General features: G+C 37.3%; 1 protein-coding gene and 1 non-coding gene across 6 annotated transcripts in view; both read right to left on the bottom strand.

Moving 5' to 3' along the window:
• Positions 1-2112: 2112 nt before the first annotated feature.
• CCAR1 (cell division cycle and apoptosis regulator 1) overlaps positions 2113-20840 on the bottom strand; it is a 27397-nt gene continuing 8669 nt past the window's right edge. For 2 of the 5 annotated variants that reach the window (XM_085064304.1, XM_085064308.1), the window contains exons 5-26: positions 20482-20514; positions 19301-19494; positions 18645-18759; positions 18377-18569; positions 17274-17406; positions 16810-16971; positions 16147-16372; positions 15140-15253; positions 14151-14317; positions 13216-13426; positions 12325-12408; positions 11485-11670; positions 10014-10205; positions 9435-9668; positions 8978-9089; positions 8677-8718; positions 7225-7307; positions 6626-6772; positions 6088-6208; positions 5371-5556; positions 4888-5093; positions 2113-4278 (exon numbers count right to left, since the gene is read on the bottom strand). In XM_085064304.1, coding sequence (XP_084920430.1) covers positions 4219-4278; positions 4888-5093; positions 5371-5556; positions 6088-6208; positions 6626-6772; positions 7225-7307; positions 8677-8718; positions 8978-9089; positions 9435-9668; positions 10014-10205; positions 11485-11670; positions 12325-12408; positions 13216-13426; positions 14151-14317; positions 15140-15253; positions 16147-16372; positions 16810-16971; positions 17274-17406; positions 18377-18569; positions 18645-18759; positions 19301-19494; positions 20482-20514 — 3201 coding nt within the window. In that variant the 3' untranslated portion in view covers positions 2113-4218. The remainder of the gene's footprint in view (positions 4279-4887; positions 5094-5370; positions 5557-6087; positions 6209-6625; positions 6773-7224; positions 7308-8676; positions 8719-8977; positions 9090-9434; positions 9669-10013; positions 10206-11484; positions 11671-12324; positions 12409-13215; positions 13427-14150; positions 14318-15139; positions 15254-16146; positions 16373-16809; positions 16972-17273; positions 17407-18376; positions 18570-18644; positions 18760-19300; positions 19495-20481; positions 20515-20840) is intronic. The other 3 variants (XM_085064305.1, XM_085064307.1, XM_085064306.1) reach the window with 3 other exon arrangements.
• Positions 14469-14532, bottom strand: LOC146435600 (small nucleolar RNA SNORD98). The gene has a single exon (XR_014853244.1). It is a non-coding gene; the product is annotated as a small nucleolar RNA SNORD98 (small nucleolar RNA).

Raw genomic sequence — 20840 nt, 5'->3', positions numbered from 1 at the left:
TCTATCCAGTAGCATTATTCTTCTATCCTTTTAAAGAGAAGAACAATGAGAGCTGAACTAATATTTACCCAGATACAACACTGCAGCATTACTGCAGCATTATTAAATCACACCTGCAAAGGTACTGATTCTTTCACCTACAGTGGGGCACCTGATCCAAATCCTCACAACACTTAAAATTCACTTGTTAGAGACAATTAAAAACCAGCAGGATACAAGAAATCAAAAGCAGCATCACTTTTTCTAGAAAAGTCCAGGTATTAGATACCTAGAAATTCAAAAGCAACATTCCAAAACATAATTACACCACACACACACCATCAGGTGAGATTTGGTGTGTTTCCAAACTCTTAAATTTATAGTTTGTGTTGTGATGCTGTGGATTATATAGTGGATGAATAAATAAGGGAAATTTGTTTTACTTAGAAGCAATGTATTTTGTTATTAGAGCTTTTTACTGTAACAACTTTTGTGCAATACATCAATGAAACTCAGTACGCAGAAACATAAAAGCTTGCTGGAAAACACTGGAAGTTTTGATAGCTGAGTAGAAGTATCTATTATTTACAGAATTTTTACTGTCATGCTCCATGGCAATGCAAGTCCCAGCTGAATTTCTACTTGACCCATTTCTGCTTTCTGGAAGATACAAACATAAGTGTCGTGCCCGTGCTACCTACACATTTTGCAATCTATTGCTGTCCGTAAGACTCAGTCACTCAAAATGAATTATTATGTCTTTTGTATTTTTAAATATAAACTGCACTGAACAAATCCATTCAAGGTAAGAACCTGACCTGGGTACACAAACAGTACAGAGAAGGAAGAGAAAAAATGCATTTTGTGCACATTCCTGACAAAATTATTAGAGAAAGTTAACTGGGTTACACAAGTCAAAACAGATATTCACACAGCTCATTACTCAGCAGAAAGATGGACTGGAAGCCATTCCTCTCTCTCTCAGAGCAATCAAACATCAAAAAAGAAGTTGTGTTAAAGGACTAGGCTCTATAATGTTAGATACTGAATAAACTCAACTGTAAAAGCTGGATCTGTGGAAACCCCAGACAGAGAATTCCAACTTCTCCACTGCATAGTTCAGGGCACTCCAGACGGAGCCAGACGACATTGGAAAAACCAGCAACTGGGAAGCCATTCTGCAATCCAGGAGTCCTTTTGCAGCAGTGCCCAGGAGCTATGAGCACAGGCATCAAGCACTGGGTGAGTCAAGACAACACTGTGTGTCTTCATCATGGCACAACGTGCAGCAGTGCTGGCAGCAGCTCCATCTCCTGCATGCAATCCTCAGCACTACAGAAAGCTGGAAAAAACTCACTACTGGTCTACTTGTCCCTGTTTCTATATAGCAATGAAACTACAGATTTGTGCCTTTTCACTGCCTGAGCAAAAGCAAAGGGGCCTCAAGAGAGTCCATTTTATTGTAGGTCAGTTTGTATGTACCTGTATCACCTGCATCTTTCTTCCCAGCCTCACTGACAGACATTCACTCATCTGAGTATCACTTTTTAAGGGTTAAACTTATAATTTGCTCTCATCAGACAAAACACCAAAGGGGAGGGAAATAAATCTATGAACAGAGATCAGATTCCCTTTATGGAGCTGCTGTAGCAGGGCTTTCTCTACAGAACAAGGCAGTCCAAGGTTTACTACTTTCTGTAGAGCATCAGTGATGATTTAAGAAGTCCAATCAAATGGGATGCCAAGGCCAAGTACGACCCAGCTCAGGTTCACTTTTAGCAGCCTTTTGCCAGCAACTGGTACATAACAAATGACTCAGAAGTGCAAAGACCATGAGGTGGGAAATGTGAACATGAAATACAAAAACGTCATTCATAAATCAAATCTGACAAAAGATTGCTTCTCCAAACCTCCATTACTAATACTCTATTCAATTTTCCTAATAATTAGTTACATTTCTGGGAATATTACTCAGAAGCTTTAGCTAATACATGGCATCAGCATGGGTTATATACAGAACCTTGTGCTGTTTGCAACTCATGCAGCCTGTAAGAGGTGACTATTCTGCCTCAGATAATTTGTGCTTCAGGTGACTGGTCAAACTCTGTATAAGTTGTAAAACTTTTGCTTGGGTTTTTTTTTTTCCTTTATTCTTTACCCATTTAATTTCCTTTCCAACATAAATGCAGACTGTACATAGTATCTGAAACACTATTACATCAAAGCAATACAGAGAAAGATTACAATCATTCTAACAAATACCTTTTTTCTTAAATATTGTAAAAATCTGTATCACTCTAACAACTGTCTTACAGGGTCCCTCCCTGAAGAATGCAATGAGGCCTGCTTGTTGTAACAACTGCTTTCAGCTCAACGGTTTAAGGTGAAAGTACCCCAACAAAACATTTCAGACATTTCAGTGTGCCTAAAATGTCGTTATCTTGAATTCTAGGCTCATTTTCCTGTATGTTCACATGTAGTGCTGAAATTCAGGAACAAACAATTTCAGATGCAATTCTTTCAAGTCCATTTAAATAAATGGTGCTCAACGTCAAAAATTAAACATGCTGTCAACAATCTGTACAAAGGTAAAAGTGAAAAATATAATTTGATTACAAAAGAATTTTAACACCATCTGTACACCACAGATAATGCTTCTCATAAGATAAATTTATCACCATCCTCATTCACTCTGAGGTGTTATCTCCCAATTTTTAAAACATGTATTTTTTGTGTACTTATATACAATTAGTGTTTTTATAGTATTTCCTACTTGACTGTGAACAGTTCAGATATTATACAATGACTCAGCTGAGATCAATGAGGGGGAAGCTTATGCATGTTACTTTAATGAAAGATATTTCACTTGTCTAGCTCCAAAAGAGCTAAGAAAGGTAAGTGATAAAAGCACCAGCTTAGACTCTTTTGAACATAAATTCAGGCATTTTAATGTGTATCTCATTAAAGCTACATGAGTTTCCATGTAGGGTTATTCATACATATTATGGCACTTGGACTTTCCTAACAGGTATTTAGTTACCTAGGACATCTAGGCTAAAAAAGAAAACATCTGCTAAAATTAACCCTTTCTGTAAGAAAACACTGTCCCAACTTTCAAACCCCTTAATCTTCCTGAAAGTTGCACCAAAATACAACTGCTGGTATTTCACATGCTTTGAGTAAGTTGCCTCTGACAAGGATGTCACATTAACTTGTGAGTTTCGATCTCTAATGTTTTTTGAACACAAAGAAAGGCCATCTTACCCATTCTCAACAAACCAAGTTGTGTCCTGCTCCTTTGTAATTATAATATGCAGTATAGATACTTGTGGATCCATTCTTTTGTTGGACTAAAGTCTTAGCAGTAATTAGACACTTTAAGAAGTCAGTCCAAATTTAGTCCAAGGCAATATACACTGGCAGCTTTCTCTCCATGTAAGGCATTATTCTGACATCTACTGGCCTGGCATCCAACCATACATCTTAATACACTGCATTTGTTATTAGAAAGGAGTATATATATTAATCCAAAGATAAGAACAATTTAATGAACACAAATGACACACATTTAAAACAGGCCCATGTATTTTCATATAAATCTCACAACCTTACCAGTATTTTGGTAGGTTTCTATTGCTTTCTCAACTTATCTGAACTACTGTATATTATGCGGCTTTAATACAAGCAGCTTTGGGGAAGAAAGTTATATTTGGAAGGGGAAAAAAAAGTTGTGACAAGTGAAAACAAAAAAAAAATCCAAGAAGCTTTTTTAAAAAAAAATCTTTACTTGTAAAATTAAGCAGCATGCTATTTTGTGATTTATATTTGAATTTAAAAAGACTAATTAGACCGAAATAAAGACAAAAACCTAAAAATGGCAAGTCTATAAATAATGAAAATTTTGATTTCACTAGACTTCAATGAAAAACATTTGGTAATTAAATACTTGCTACTGTTCATTACGTTGATGAACTTTATTAGGGTTAAAACTATAACAAAGTTCATCCTAAAACTTTTTGCAATGCAAAATTATTTTCACTCAAGGAGTGTCTCAAATCGAATGCTAAGAATTACAAGCAATCTTCAGGAGTAGACACTCACATTCATAAAACTTTATACATCTTTTGGAACTAAGATATTTATACTACTAAAATCAAACATGCATCACTTCCCATACATTCTGGTATCATGATTTATATTACATTATGTAACACCATTCTTCTAAACAGCAGCAGTTTATCATACGTTTGCTCCATTTTCTTTGGATTTCTGATCTTTATCTTCAATCTTCACAATGTCCTTCAAAAGGAAAAAAGGGAGAAGATGACAGAATTGTAGAAATAGTATTTCTCACATGAACTGTAAAGCAGCATGAGACACAGATATTATTTGTTGTCAACTTTAAATACTGTATGAACTGGTATCCTACTCAGTTTACTTATAACCAAGTCCAGTATCTTCCTGAAAAAACTGAGGGGTAGAAATGCTCTGGAGCTTATGTGGTCTGCTTAAAACTCGTTTTACTGAGACACTCCCATATACTGAAATATTTGAATTCTGCCCTGCAAAAGTACTCCTCACCAGTCAAACAGAGGAGAGATTTGGACTGCTGGGGATGGACAAGATCAGGACAGGAAAACATTCAGATGGTTTGAGATCTACATTAATATTTATACCTTTTAAAAATCACTGAAGTCAGGAACATACGTTGCAAGTTAAGAAAAAAAAACACATTTAATCTGCTATCTTTAACTAATCAATCAAACACTAAGCCTCTTCTCTGTATATGTTAAGATACTGCTGCCCTGAATTCATGTCAGAATTGTTTATATTGAAGTGTTTGTTCCAAGAATTTAGTCTACAGAAGTTTGCATACAGTAATAAAAAAAGGAATTAAACAATTCTAACCTGTTTAAGAACACTCTGTATTTCATCCATAACAGTAGCTAAATTTTTGATTGTCTTATTCAGCTGACCCTCAAATTGCAATTTTTTATCATCCGAGGTCTTCAAATTTTCTTGCAGTTGGCCAAGGTCCTTTTTTACTTCTTTGAGCTCCGCAGATAGACTTTTGTTAGAATTCTCCAGTTGTAGTATAGTTTTTTCATCCTCATCTTATAGGAAGGGAAGAAATGAAAACGTCAAGTCCCTTGCAATGCTGTGTACTTTGCATCTTAATATTCTACTTATACACAACACTGTAATTCTAATTTATAAAGAACGTTAAAAACTGCATTGAATTACCATCTGATAGTGCTTAATTCTGACTACATTTGGAAGTCTTGCATTCAACCTGAATAAAATTTAGATCAGAAATATTACCCAAACTAGATTTATCTACTTAAGAAGTCTTGCATTCCTGTAAGCACTGCCTTGAAAGTAATGTCCCACCTGTCTTTTCTTCTAGTAGCTGCAGCTTTTGTTCTATCTCTGCCCGCACCCTTTCACTCTTCTCCAGCTTCTGTAGAAGGCTCCCAACATCCACCATGGCTCCGTTGTACACGATGAGCCCAACATTCTCCTCCACTGCTTTGGACTCCTGCTTTACTGTAGGCGACGGCAGCAGCAAGCGGTTTCCTGCATTGGATCAAGTAGCATCAGGAAAGAGTCAAAGTCATTCTCTAGTAACCAACCACAAAAACTTCTTGCAAGAACAGACACAGGTTCGTTTGCTGGTCTATCCCTCACATTTCCCTCCTTCCCCTTACCCCAGTTCTCCCCCCTGCCAAAAAGAAGCATCCTCTTTCAGAACATCATTCTGTACCTCTTTCCTGCAGTAATTTGTCTTCAAAACTCAGCCTCTGTTCTACTACCTACAGCTCTGATCCTCCTGACTCCAAAACTGATAACGAAAAATTATGTTCATCAATATTAAACATTAACCTCTCTCCTCTTTCCTGTTCCAAGATATTAAGATTAATGCTAGAGTTGCAAGAAGATGTGTTGTAAGCAAAATAGCTGTTACTTTTGAACTGCCAAAGATTTACTTTTCCAAACTTGCTCAATTAGTTTCTGCAAGAAATCAAGTACGTCAGAACTCTCATCATCATTCACATAGAAACAACTCTCTTGAAGTTTGCAGCATAAAGAAAACAAACAAACAACCACCTAACATATCTTCCTGTAGCTCTTCAGACTCTTCCTGGTTTTCTTCATCTTTAGAAGTATCTGTTAATCTTCTGTAAAAGCAAGATTCTCGAAGCACTACTTTATTCAGCAGCTTCTTGACCTACAACACAGCCATAGGAAGAAATAATGGTGTTATTTAAGACACAGACATCCTATTACATGAACAAGAATGGTTTAACTTGGAAAACTTAAAAGAAATTGCACAGTTTTTTGAACTTTAACACAATGGGGCCTGAAATACAAACAAACTTTTATTATTTTAGGAAAAGAATAAAAACACAAATATGGGACAAAAGCTACATATACAGTATGGCCATATTACGAATTGCAACCTTCACCTTTTCAATTCAAGACAATTTACACAAGATTAAACTATTATTTCATTGTAAACATTAAGTGGCTGCATAAAAATCAGAGATCAGGTATCTAAGGAAAGCCTTTAGAAGCTAAATTACATTTCTCCCACTTACAACATTCCTGAAATATTTCCAAGGGGTTTTTTAGTGCTATACAAAACCTGAGCACGTGACAGGTGCAGTCCAAGAGTGTACAGGATCTCCTCCATGTCCTTCTCCAATAGGTATCCACAATGACTTTGATCAAAATAAACAAAAGCCATCAGGAGATCCCTGTTAACAGTTACCATCTGGGTCTTGTCTTTCTCCTACAGAAAATTGATTATGGGATCATTACAGAGTTTAAACATCATTTCCTCAGAATCTACTAAAAAATACATAACCTTCTCCACAATTTTTTCTGTCCATTTTATCATTACTTTCAGTCAAGCAGTTAATATTACTAGCATTTACCAACTGATCACATTACTGAAGACTAATTTAAGCTATATAAAACAAGTAATCTTTCCATATGTAAAAGGAATACAGCACAATGGATAGTAATAGCTGGTAGACACAATTTCCTTTTGTTCATGCTAAGTGTAAAAAATGGTCATAGAATCAACCTAATTAGACAACAGGAAACATTCCTTCTCCCCTCAATCATTTACTTAACAGGGGTTTTCAAAGTGAAAAACAGGTCTTATAATGAAAATAAAGCTAAGCTCTAATTAGGACCTCTAACAAAGTCTATATAGTTGTTAAGAAAGGTGTTAATTACTTTGTCTTTAGATGCTCTCTCTTTGCAATGCTTATTTCCCTCTCTTCTGTCCTCCCGTTTGTTCATTTCCTCTTCATCTCGGTCTGCAAAACAGAAAGAAAATTCAACACAGCCGCAGCAAATGAATGTATAACCATTACCAGAATACATGTGGCCACTAGAAAAGTCCACATAAAGCCCCAAACATCTGCGATATACTTCCCTGAAAAATAATAAAAAATGCATTGAAGTGAGCCCTGTTAAATTCTGATTTTTCTCTAGCTTTATTTTAACATAAGCTGTTTATAATTTTTTCCCTGTGTTTGTTTCACACACAGGATAGAAGAACTGAAACAAATGCTAACTAGGCCAAAATGAGTTCTGCCAGCATCTCCATGTATTTAAGTGGTGTGCAGGAAATTACCACTCTTCTCCCTACTGAGGCTTGGCAGAGTCTGAACTCAGCTATGATAATTCTTATTCAAATTCAGTATTATTTACTCTTGAGTATTTCATATAATAAAAGCCATATAAACTATGTAATTAAAAGCGTGTGTTTGTACTCATGTTGGAGTGAGAGATTACTCTTCCTATGATTCAGATTCTCCACGAAATTACAGATCACATAGTTTATTAGATGTGAATTACAAATGGCAGGTTTTTTGTCTAAAGGTAGACAGTACAGTAAAACTAAACTGAAAGAGAGAAAGGGATATGACAACTGCTGGGATGGATTATGGCATGCAGCTCTGTACCTTATGTGCAAATTGGGTCAGAGAATCATGTGCTGAGTTCAGCTTTAAGCTCAACTTCCTTGTGAGGAAAACTTTGCAAAGAATTATGAATTACAATTAATTTTGGCTAATTTTACCAACCCTTTTCTGAGAACCAATTGCTTTCTCCTGCACCTCCATGGCTAGTGGGTTTTCTCAGCAACTCTTGACTGGGAATGGCAGAAGGACAGAATATGGGAATGAGCAGCACTGGCACTTAACAGACAAGTCCAGGCACTCTCACAGACAAATTATAAGCAAATAGGAGTTATTCTGGAAACCACAGATCAGCACCAATTTTTTAAAGCTGGTGCACTACTCTGCCAAAAATACAACTGAAAATGCTGGGACTGCAATATCCACACAGTTCAAACCTGCATTTCTAGCAAAAACTGTCCACAGAAAAGCTGCTACCCTGAAGTGCAAACCAAAAAGCACACAGGATGTCTTAAAACCTTTCTGAATCTCTGAGCAGGGAAAGAGCTGCTGTCACTGCCTGGAAAGTTCTCCAGACCCTTTCTGTATTTCTTCGGGCTAACACTACTCCACCCAAACAAAAACAAGCTTCTTGCAATATTGGATAAAGAGCACCCCACACTACATTCTGTCCTAGCAAAACCAGGATGACATTCCAGAACTGAGGAGTAGGAAGTTAGGCACGTAAAAGTGGTTTGGTTTTTCAGAGGTGCGGAATACTCACATCTCCTACTGACTTCAATGGGAGTTGCGAGTGGTCTGCATTCTGAAAAAAATAAAACCACTTCTATATGCATGCCTTACTTAGAGCACCACAGCTAGTTTATATTAACTATGTTCATACAATGCCTAGCATAACGGTACTTACATTTTATGTAGAACTGGTCAGAATTACTAAAATAGAATTAGTCTAATACTGCAGTTTGAAACTGTCTAGTTCCAGTGCGTTCTCCAGCTTGAAAGAACATAATCAGTGATGAAAAAAAAAAAATACAAAAGGTCACAAAATTCATAGTTCAAGATACCTTCATCTTCATCTTCAGCCTCTTCTGCCTCCAGTGGATCATATTCTTCTTGATTATTGTCATCTTCAGTTTCTTCTTCATCTTTAGAATCATCTTTCCTTTTATCTTCCCTCTGTAACAGAAGTTCCCGAATAATTATCTAGGCAGAATCAAAAGCCAACAAAGTAAAAACCATACTACCAGTCAGTCAAAATTGTCCTGTATTTATGCTTAGTCACTTAAGAACACAGATAGAAACCTACTGTGATACAGCTAAATGTTAGAATACTCCCAATGCACCCAGAAAAATTTTAAATTGCTGAACATAATTGAAGCATATTTAAATAGATCAAAAAGTCAAATCAATTAACTAAAATTAAAAGAGCTGAATTTTTGAAAGCAATAATGTAAAATTTAAATTGAAACACTTTAATATTGATCCCAACAGGATAGAACTGCATATGAGCTAACTGCAGACCTTCTTTTCATCTCTCTCTTCTTTTTTATCTTTATCATCTCCAGATTTTCTTCTCTTAGGTTTTGGTTCATCCGTTTCATCATCTTTTTCTTCTTTTTTTTCTTTTCTCTCATCTTTTTTGCTTTTTTTGTCCTTTTTGTCCTCTCTCTCTGGGAGAGAAATCAGTGCTTTGTAAATTCTGACACCAAAATCTCTCTGAAGCATTTCATTGAAGAGTTCTGCAAACAATGATACCTGCACATAAAGAAGAAAGGAAAGTGACAGAAAGTTTTAAAACATGTATTAAAAATGTATATAATTATGATAAAATAGCTATGAGGTGCCATGTTAGCAACTTTCACCAGATCAGACTTCTATGGAGTGTCATATTTCTTACTATCTGCTTTGAATATGGAAACCTTAAACAGCTTTACAAACTCCATTCCATATCTGAACACCTGTGTATTCCCCTCTGGACTCCATGCAGTGATTATATTGCTATTGTAACCCATGTACCAAAGACTTGACAATTTAAAATTTTTCACACAAAAATTAAAAAGAAACAAGAATGGCTAACTGTAAGTAGCACAGCTGAGTTACCTCAAAGGAATGTTCTTTATTATCTTCTAATCTGTAGTCCAGAAGAACACTTAGAGACATAATGCTGCAGTCAAACTTGCCACTCTTTGCTGCCCAGTTTGGGTGCACAATGATGGCTGGTTCATCCGGCAGGATATAGCGTCTCTCCCGCCGCTGACGTTCCAGTTCCTCTTGCCGTTTTCTTTCCTCTTCCTAAAAAGGGGCAAAAAAACCAACATAGAGCATATTTCAAAGCTCAAGGTTCAGCCTCTACATTAGTTTTTAGGCTTCACTGCTTTGAGGAAAGCAAAGAGTAGGCTGCTGAAAACAATGCACAACTGTACAGTACAGCAAGCTGTTTATTCCTTACAAAGGAAGAGAAAGGCTTCACACATCATCTCTCCAGAGATACCCAACACAGCTTTAACAGCCACCACATGACAATTTACATAACTCTTGATTATGGGAAATGCAATCTCCATAGATACACCTGATGCAAATGAAACAAAGGGTTACAAATGGTAAAATGCCACCAGCTTACTCATTGCCAACAGAGAAATACTAAATTCTCCCGACTACAAAAACAAGTCATGGCAGAGCTTTTGCTTTATAAAAATGCCAGCACAATTAAAGCTTCCTGCAATCCTAAAGAAAGCTGTGGCAAAAAACCTCAAGCTAGTTGAAGCCCATCCAAACTGTGGGAGAAGGCAGCAGCAGCTGACAGAATTAGCAAGCACATGGCCTTTATGCCTCAACAAGGCTTACAGAGATATATAAAATTTCCAATCATCCTATAAAGGCTAGCAGGTAACAGAAAAAGTCATGTTTAAAAGCAACTAACACACAATTCATTCTCCAGACATTTCTGCCCTTTTTCTGTGGTTGAGCTTTGGCCGTACTAAACAGGTCTTGTTTATCCTTTTGAAATAGCAAACCAGACTAAGTAGCACAGCAATTACCAACTACAAAACTGAGAAACTCCAATACACCGCAAGTATCCAAAAGCAAAAAATAAAGCTTCATAAGAAGGGAAAATAAACCCAAGCAAACCAACTGCCATGTGAAGAAGCTGAAGTGTGAGACACAGAGGCCAACACAACTAAGCAGCTGCTTTTTATGTAGGTTTAGGGAGTTAAGCTCTTTTTAAGTGTGTTCATTCATTCTTGAGCATGGTTTTTCTCACAGGTCTGGAATTTACTTTTCCTTACATTTAAGGTCTAACATTAATTCAGACACCCTTAATGCAGTTGCACATTTCAGCTGACTTGGCTGATATAAATAAATTCAAACTGCCCAAGGATTTCTTTCCAATTCAGCAGCTCAAGTTACAGCAAGAGGTCCCAGTACAGTCATCCCAGAACTACAAAATCCCAGCACAACCAGACACATTCCTCTACTTTTTATGCTTAGATATATTTATACAAATTTTTATATAGTATTTTATATATTTATGTATACTTGAGACTTAAATCAACTATTTCCAAGTCCTAACCTCTTTATCATCTTCAGATTTCCTATCCTCCTCCTCTTCCTCTTCTTTCTCAGACTTCTCTAGTTCCTTTTGCTCTTCTTTTTGTTCCTCTACTTTCAGCTGCTTTGTCAGGCGAGCTATCAGCTGAGATTTCAGTCCTTTAGAGCTAAGGGTTCGACTTTCTAATTCTTTGCGAAGGTCATTTACCTGGTAAATAAAAGCTCTGTGAGTGGTATCAGGCAGTGACATAACAAAACATTTGACTAGCAGAGGAAGTGAAGTAAAAATTAAGAATATTGAAAAGTCAACTCTATTTTTTAAACATGTGCTGAAAAACACTAATAGTTACGGATAAAAAAAATGTATTACATTTAAAGTGATATTTTCCACAAAAAAATTTCTGAGGAACTTTTCAGAGGCAGGGAAATGATTTTACTATAGTAAAATAGTTTAATATTATTATTCATTTTGGGGAAACTTTTTATCATGACCGACATATATTTGTACAATTATTGCCTTTTTAAATTATCATTTGAGCATTTTAGACCCCGCATTTTTTACTGCAATTAGTAATCTAGCAGATTACTGCAGAAATCTTATTTTCCAGTTAATGTATCATACGTGATATCCTTTAATTGTACAAAGTTCAAAAGTTCAGAATAGATTCAATTAGCTATATTCATTTACTACAATCAGGAGTCATTCCTGCATACTGCGGTATCACATCTAATACCTATACATTCAGCGAAACACCACTGAAGTCTTTTTTTTCTCAGTTAAGGAAACACACAGCTGCATTTCAAGTGATGTCTTAAAAGTGAAAATGTATGATGGAATCAGATTTTAAGAAGTATTTGTTACCTTCATCGTTTTTGGATCCAGTTTAGACCAGTGTGTAGGCGTAGAGATCTCTTTAGCTTCCCCATCATCCTTTTCCTCTTCATCCTGACAAAAAAAATTTAGAAATTATCCTTCAGAAAGCTTGAAAGCATTTCAGTTATTTTTTAAATTCTGTTGCTGATCTGTGCAAGGTCACAACTGTTTCAGATAGTCTTCTCCTAAAGTTATTATTTAGACAAGTTCACACACACATTCTACCACTTTATAAATGATCACAGTGCCACTCAGCCAATACAAGCCAGATCTGTGGAACACAAAAGGGTGATAAGCAACACCACAAAGGATATTGGGGTTACACAGACACTGCTGGTCTCCAGTAACCACACAGAGGGTGATCTTCCCCCCAGATTTTAAATCCTCCAAATTACTCTTTGTTCAGTCAGACCTTCCCTTATTCCAAGATGTTGATCAGCCACGTGGCCTGAAATTCAGATGTTTCAGACTAGTGTTTGTTCAATTTCAAGTATCACAATTAGAAATGGCCACAAGAGAGAATTTAGAAATTTCAGAAAATGGCAAAATGTTCAAAGACAGCTATTCATAAACTGATTCTCACTCAACAACTGGTCCCAGATTCCAGCAACTACATCTACGATAAAAAATTTTCTGCGCATCATAAGCACAATTTAATTCCGTTTGTGATATCAGCATACACATTTAAAGTTAGTGAACTAGCTGAAATAAAAATAAAAAGCAACATTCACTACACTGCTGAAAGCTGGTTTACCAGTCATTGTTACCAGTTATGTTCCTCCTATGTATGTATGTTGTGTAGTATGTGGTGTGCATTTTGTGCCTGTGTTCCTGTGCCTGTGAGAAGCAGAAATAGAAAAAGGGATTAGCGTTCAGTGCCTGTTCTCCATCAGCCTCCTTGCGTTCACCCTGAAGCTTCTCGACCAGCTGCTGCTTGTATCCTCGGGAGAGGGTTTCCCACTCTGAGCGGGTGGGAAGGCAATGCCAAACATCCGGGAAAAATAAAACCACTGTCTCCACATGAGCTGGAACTGTACGCCCCTTGTGGGTCTCCTCAGGGCGATGGTAGCGAATCTCTGCAAAACGGTACCTGTTGCAAGGGAAGAAGCATGTTGGAAAAAAAATTCTACAATACATTTTAAAGAGCCTAGATCACTTGTAGCACATCAAGTAAAGAAATTTTGCTGCAAGACCTTGAGGTTTGTCTAAAGAAAAAAATTATGGAAGCCATATTTTCTCTTTTGGAACGCTTGTAAAAAGGTATCGCAACTGAAATGGAGGAAAACCAACAAAATGCTTTTTGTACAACCTGTTGTTTAGCACACGTAGGTTTTATGTGCAAATAGAAGTTGTTGAAGCACTTCGAATTTAGCATGCAGTACACTTTCCTGGTACTGGTACAACTAAAGTGAGTGTTAACACAGGACAGAAACTCATCAAGAGAAAATATGGCTGTATAACAAACGGCTATTTATTTATAACAAAAGAACAATGAAATGAAGTTCTCTTGACGATCCTCTCCAGCTATGCACAAAATGAAAAATATTTTCAATGCACGTTCATTAAAAAAATTACAGTATAACATGTCAAAAATAAATCCAGAATTTTTAATTAGTTCTTAATGCAGTATTCAGCACAGTTGGCACCAATCAAGCTTATTACCAAACAGAACATCCTTGGAGTAGTTTACCTGAACTACCAAGAGCAGTTGACAAAGAAAAAAGGTTTTTCCAGCTTTTTTTTTTTTTCTTTTTAACTTCTGGTAACAGACAAGTATTTCTACAGTGCACTTGGCTTTGCAGTACAGTACTTACCATTGTGTGCACACACTTAAGTCAATCCCTGTAAGAGCCTTGCAACAACGAATAGCCGTCTTTATCAGCACGGAAGGGTCCTTTTCTGGATCAGGTCCATCCAGTGATGGGGACCAGTGTCCTCCAATAGCCATAGCTTCATCTTTGCCTTTCATACCCACTAAAAACTAGACAAAAAGAGTCTTCTGAATGTTCCCCTGCTAGGGGTAAAAAGTCATTTTCCCAAAGTGCAAAGAATATTTCATAGTATACACACTGAAATCCATGAGTAAACCGTCACATTATTTTGAAATCTGAAAATGAAAATCAGTCAAGAAAGAGTTCAGTTATTTTTTTCCACAGGTTATTTCAGCAATGGAATAGGTTTAAAACATCATCACTCATTCTTGCTTTCATGATTTTCCATCAAGTTCATTTATTAGTACAGGCTTGCTCCTTTGCAGTTAAAAGCTTTCTAACTCAAAAGACAGAGAGTAATTTAAATGGTGTCTTAACTCTGATACACATGTGCCTGCCTAAAAGCAATAAAAGAAAAGCTACAAAAGGTGAGACCACAAGAGCATCATACCTATAAATGAAAGTATTCCCATTTGCTGTAAGTTAGAATTAAAGTTGAAAACAAGTCTGTTCTGAAATACGACAGCACTTACAGCTTGTTTGGTTTAATGGTTACATTTCATTTAACAAAACAGCTGCTTAACTGTTGCTTCATGTGTACTCTCTTCACAGTTAAACCTTTACAAAACAAGAAAGTGCTTGTAAAAAACAGCTAACAAAGTTAATCGTTGGAGCTTAACGAAGTTGAACAAAGCAGTAAATGTGAAGCTCCTATAAACTGGAAAAAGAATTGACATATAAACTAAGTCTCTTCAGAGGGAAAATGAAACCATCGTTCATATGTCTACAAGCTCCTCTCTTATTGTCAAACATGGTAAAGCTCTATAACCAACCTTTACTGCCAAAAGTGTCTGGCAGTGAAGCATATTTACCTTTACAAGTCTAGCAGGATGCTGAAATCCATCACGAAGCTCTTGGGGATCTTCAGCCAGAGCACATGACTTGTGGTAGAGATCTTCCATGCTAGGACTGGCCATCAACATCACCTGTGGTGCAAGTCAGAGCAGTCTTGTGAACATCTTACTATGACTGGTAAACAATGACCACAATTTGCAAACACACATACCAAAATCTAACAAGGTTGCTCTATACCCTAAACAGGGTGTATGATAAAACAGGATGCTCCTTCTCAGTTACTATGTTTTGAAAGTCAACTTTCTAAAAGACAGCTCTTGCTCTGCACAAACAGACTGAAAAACCAGTATGGCTGATACTTGAGCCAAGGCTTTAAAGTTTTTGTACACAGAAGGGCAAGTAAGTTAAGTAAATAAGTAAGTTAAGTTATGTAATACTTCTAACACAGATTACCCTAAAAATCTGAGACCTATTTTAATTAGAGATCTCAAATAAAACAGGTTTTAAAAAAATGTTTTGATAATGGGATGTTTTATACATTCTGATTCTGCATATTTTGATATTCAGATAATCTCAATATACTTAAAAAAACCAATAAATATTGAGATAAATAGTAAAGAAGGAAAGAAAATACTACTAAACAGAATAACACAAACAGCATAGAAAGAATCCTTAAAGGAATAAAAAGGACTCCATTAACTATTCAAAATGAACTGCCTAAGAAATCATTCAGAGATCTTGCAGGAAGCTAGCCTTTTTTCCTATAATCACTGCAGCTGGGTGCAGAGAATGGAAGAGCCCTCAGTAAACAAGATTTAGGACAGCTCTAGTAACAGAAAAACAAACTGAATTTCAGTCATGATTCTTCAAGCACTACATACTAACTTTTTACCAAGAAGTTTAAAACACTGTATTTTGCTGAATTGGCTGTAGAATATTTTCAGTTCAATTACACTCACTTCTGCACCCTATTGTAAAAAACAATTTCTAATGCATAGACATATCAGTGAAAAAGCATACAAACCTTAGCGCTGTAGAGATGATCGGCATCAGGTGGATCAAGGACAGCAGCGTTCTTATCTATAGGATCTACTTCTCTATGCATTACATAGAAATTACAGTAGTTTCCCAGCTGAAATGGTCTAGACATAGGAAAAGCATCCACCCATGTAAACTGAGCATCAAAGAAATCGCTTGGGATATACAAGTTCTGGTAACGCCTCCTCAGCTCCATCATATCACAGCTACGGCTGAAAGAAACAGCAAAAAAAAGAACCATTAATAAAGTACATCATTAAGAGGTAAATTAATTGGCAACACAACCATTGTATATTTGATACTGTATGTATACTGCACATATAAAATCTCAAGAACACTATATTTGAATGTCATGGATGAAGTTTAAAAACAAATAACTATTAAATATTCTTCCAATTCAGGTGTCTGCATGTTAGGGAGAATTTTTTAAACAGGGTTATAAACCTATTTTGCAATAGCATTCCAAAATAATGCAGAACCTCAAACAAGTTTATCATACAAGGTTCTCAGCCATGACGTATTTGATCTTCCTTTAAAGTCAAGATTGTCATTCAACACCCATTTACACACATGGGCTGACATGGCTCACGGTAAGCTGTGTCCATGTTTACCTACAGTTCACTTTAATCATCTGGCACTATAAACATACCAGTCCAATGAAAACTTGGAAAACTGAACCGTGTAACGAGGAACAACGCGCCGGGGTCTTCGAGGTGACCTCTCCCTCTCTCGTCTGGGGGATCTCTCTCGGGAGCGTTTCCTCTGGGGAGATCTTTCCCGGGATCTACGTCTCTCTCGTTCTCTTTCACGACTTAAAAAACACATACAAAATACAAACATTTTTGCAGGTTGGTAACACAAAATGTTTTCTAGCATAACAGAAGCCAGAGCTATCAGAGATGACTCACAAAAAGGGGAGAAGTTTCCATACAGTCTCTTTACAAAAGGAACTGATTACAGAACTCCTTAATTTCAGCTAGACAAGAACTCTTCGCTAATTCCTAAGGCTAACACCACTTGTGGGTCTTGCTGACTCATTCTGGAGCAGGCAGCTCAGCTCTGGGAGAGGACAGGCCTTTATGGAATGCTTGGATCATAGTCTGGTCTACATACCTCCTGTCATCTTTTCGGTTTGGCATAGGGTCTCCACCTCGGTCATTCCTCCCAGAAAATCTGGATGGTGGGTCTAGTCTTCGAGCTGGTTGAGGCTGTGAAACCAGACGGACTGGGGGCTGTAACAAACCACCTGAAACAAGATGTACAGGATCAACACAGAACAGGGGGGCAACTATCTACACTTGGCAGACACCACTGCTTTACAGCTTTTTCACTTCTGTACATTTTCTAAACTAACTTGACAGTCAAATAAAACTGTTATTAACACCCACTCAAAGAAACTTCAGAGACCTGAACTTTTCTTCACTAATGCAAACTGAGACTCTAGTTAAGTGAAATTGGTTTAAAAGCATCTTAAGATGGAAGATAATATAACCTCAGCACAAAGAAGCTATCCTAGTAAATAGCAAAACCTTTCGGAAAACTAAATTAAGACAGATATACCACCTACTCATTGAACTGAAGGAAACTGAAATCTGAAACATCCATGAACAACTAGAAGCAGTTAGACTGTAGTAAGCATTTATACAAAACAACTCTACTTAGGTTCTTTTACGCTTGCTTTTACTGTGTTAAGACCAGTCCTAATATTATCAATTCTATTACTGATTCCTCAGCCACTCAAAGTTCAAGAGACTCTACAACCTGTGCTTCTGATTTGCCATGTTTGGGAGTGTTTCTTCTCTCAAAAAACAATCTGGCCAACCGAAATGAGTAAGCAGAGAAATAACAGCTTTAACAATACAGCTGCGTGAAACCTGATTCTGCGGAACACTGCAGAGGATACTGAAGGACTGCACTGCTATTAATACTTTCAACTCCCTAACTTGTCTGTGAAAGAACAAAAACTACATTGAATTCGCTTTCAGATGACAAAATCTTAACATGAACAGGAGTCCATGGGGATTTCACTAACCAGGTGATTCCTGAGCTACTGCCTTGCACATAGCTGCAGGAAGACGTATTCAGTCTGAAAACTGAATAGAGTCCCTTCCATACTATTTCAGCTATTACTTCAACCCTCTGATTAACAAGAAAATAACCATCACCCTCTAAGCATCAGAGCGACCCCGCCCAAAAGGTGTGCACTGAAGGAGCACCTTTCTGCTGTGGCTGCTGCAGTAATGGCTGAGGCTGTGTCTGAAGCAGAGGTGTGATTGAAGCTGCCGAGATCTGTGCCTGCAGCAGGGACTGTGGCTGTGGCTGCGCCTGGACCCCGAAGGCGGTTTGCTGAGCAATGGGCTGCAGGACGGCCGGTGGCGTCTTCAGCAGCGGCTGCGCTTGGGTCTGGTTCTGACAGCAAACACAGGTGAGTCGGGAGCAAGCTTAAACCAGAGTCAGGCACTGCCACTAGCTAACCCCACATACCTGGTTCGGAAGGGTCTGTATCCTTTGGGCATTCCATTTGAATGGCATATTAGGATTGTAAGTGGCTTCTACCAAAACTCTGTCACCCACCTGAGGCGTCTTTCCTTTAACAGCACTGCAAACATTGCAGAAAATGTACTGTGAGAGTCTTTTTTAGCTAGGTTTACATTTGCATGTTACATTTAAAGCAGACAGAAAGCAGGCAAAGTTCATTAATAAAAGCTTACAGGAAGAGCATCTATCCTCAAATTCACCAGAAGTACTACCTGCTTCAATTCAGGGTATGCACAGGAATTTAATAATCCCCAATGTCTTTGTCCCAAAGGCAAAAGCTCGCCAAACAGTATCCATTTAAGACAGGCAGACAGCAAGTTTTATGCTTTTTATCACCCACACATTCTACGATTTCCTATTATAAGGAGCTAATAACCTCTGAGTCTCCCAGCTTTGGGCTTTGTATTTAAAAAAAAATAAAAAATTTACATGAAGTACCTCAGACCTAGCATCTATTAACCTCTGACTTTCACTGTTGAATGAAAACAACAAACTAAGTGCAGGCCTTATCAGTGGAGTCACAGAATTAGCATGCAATCACCTAAACCTTTGATTTAGTGAGGGTATCCGAGTACATCTGCAGGCGACTGTTCACAGCTTACCTAAGCTGAAAAAAGACATCTTCATCCACGAAGCCAAATGTATCATGTAGCTTAGTCACCACACCAGTGAAGACACGCTGCTTTTGTGGCTGTGTTTGCTGCTGGCTGGAGCGGGGAGCTGGGTAGGACACAGTGATCTGTGCTGCCGGCTGGGGTGTGGACAGGCTGAGGCTGGTCGGGAGTGCGACTGCCGGCTGCAAGCAAACAAAGCCAACTCTAAATCTTGTAACTAACTGGCAGACTGACAGGGAACAGGTCCTTTAGCCATGGAGACAGCAGTTTAAAACGGCTTTTTAGCAAATAAGATAGACATTTTCAGATGGTGGAAGTTTTTTGTATTTTTTGTCGGGTTGTTGAGTTTTTTTGAAGATGACTTTTTTCTTACTTTGAATGAAGACTGGCTTTGTTTATCCTTCTTTTTGACAAGAGTCAGCTTCCCCCAAAAAATGCACCTTGTCCAGACAAAAAGCATGAAGACTGCATTATTGTCTACAGGTAACCCATACAGTGGGCTTGAAGAGGAGATAAATTCTCAGCTTTGTTAGGAATACAAGCTTAAGAGATCATTTTGCATTTATATCCAACCTGTAGTGTCAGAAGTCAGTAAAGGTTGAGGCCAACATGAACCCTTCCCTAACTCAACAGTTCACGTACTTGCCTTTTTAAAAAAGCAGAACACAGCAAGATACAGAAATCAGGTCAAACATTTTTACCTTTTTAAAACCTATTTAGAAGTTCAAGTGAAAATGGAACTAGAGCAATTTGCAGTGTGTTAAATGGCTGCATGTTTTAAACCTGTCAAGCTCAGGAAGGTTCTTTTTAAACCTCTTGATACACATACTGTTAACACAGAAAGTTAAATGCCTTCACAAAGAGGAGAAAGATTTTCCCCACTTGTTACTTACTACGAAACAACTGGACACTTGAAGTTCAAACAAAAAAAAAAATTTAAATATAATCAACACACATATTCCGTTCAAGATTGAGGAAAAGTGGTTGCTATTAACTTTTGAAACGAAGGCTATGCATATTTTAACATCTGGATAAAATAAACCTGTACCAATAAAATGTCCACTCATATTAGTTCATTTTATAGATTAAAATACGCAGGATGTCACAAATTTGCACTCTTGCATTATCTGTGTTTGGGGATGAAGACCAAACAATAAAACCAAACTAACCTGAGTTAAAAGGGTCTGCTGAGGTTGCTGCAACTTAAAATAAATAAAGTTATAAATTAATTTTATATGCTTAAGGAAATTGTACAATTTCAACTCCTCTTTACAATTAAGAGTTTTTGCTTAACCTGAGTCAGTTAGTTGTCCTTTGGGGCTTGGCCATTTCAGCAGTTTGCATATCTGTAAAACTGTGCTTGTGGGGTTAATTTTAAGATTGTATTGCCCAGGTTTATTCAGGAAGGAGAAATGCTAAATTTTTAACTGACAGTTAATAGCAATACCAAAAAAATTTTGGCAGCTGAAGCAGCTTAGGCATGTTATTCCCTTGTACATTTATTCTTTTTTAAAATCCTGTTAAGTTT

The sequence above is a fragment of the Lichenostomus cassidix genome, chromosome 6, assembly GCF_008360975.1.
Source record: "Lichenostomus cassidix isolate B80296 chromosome 6, HeHo_3.0, whole genome shotgun sequence".
NCBI lineage: Eukaryota > Metazoa > Chordata > Aves > Passeriformes > Meliphagidae > Lichenostomus > Lichenostomus cassidix.
This window is presented reverse-complemented; position numbering and strand designations above follow the sequence as displayed.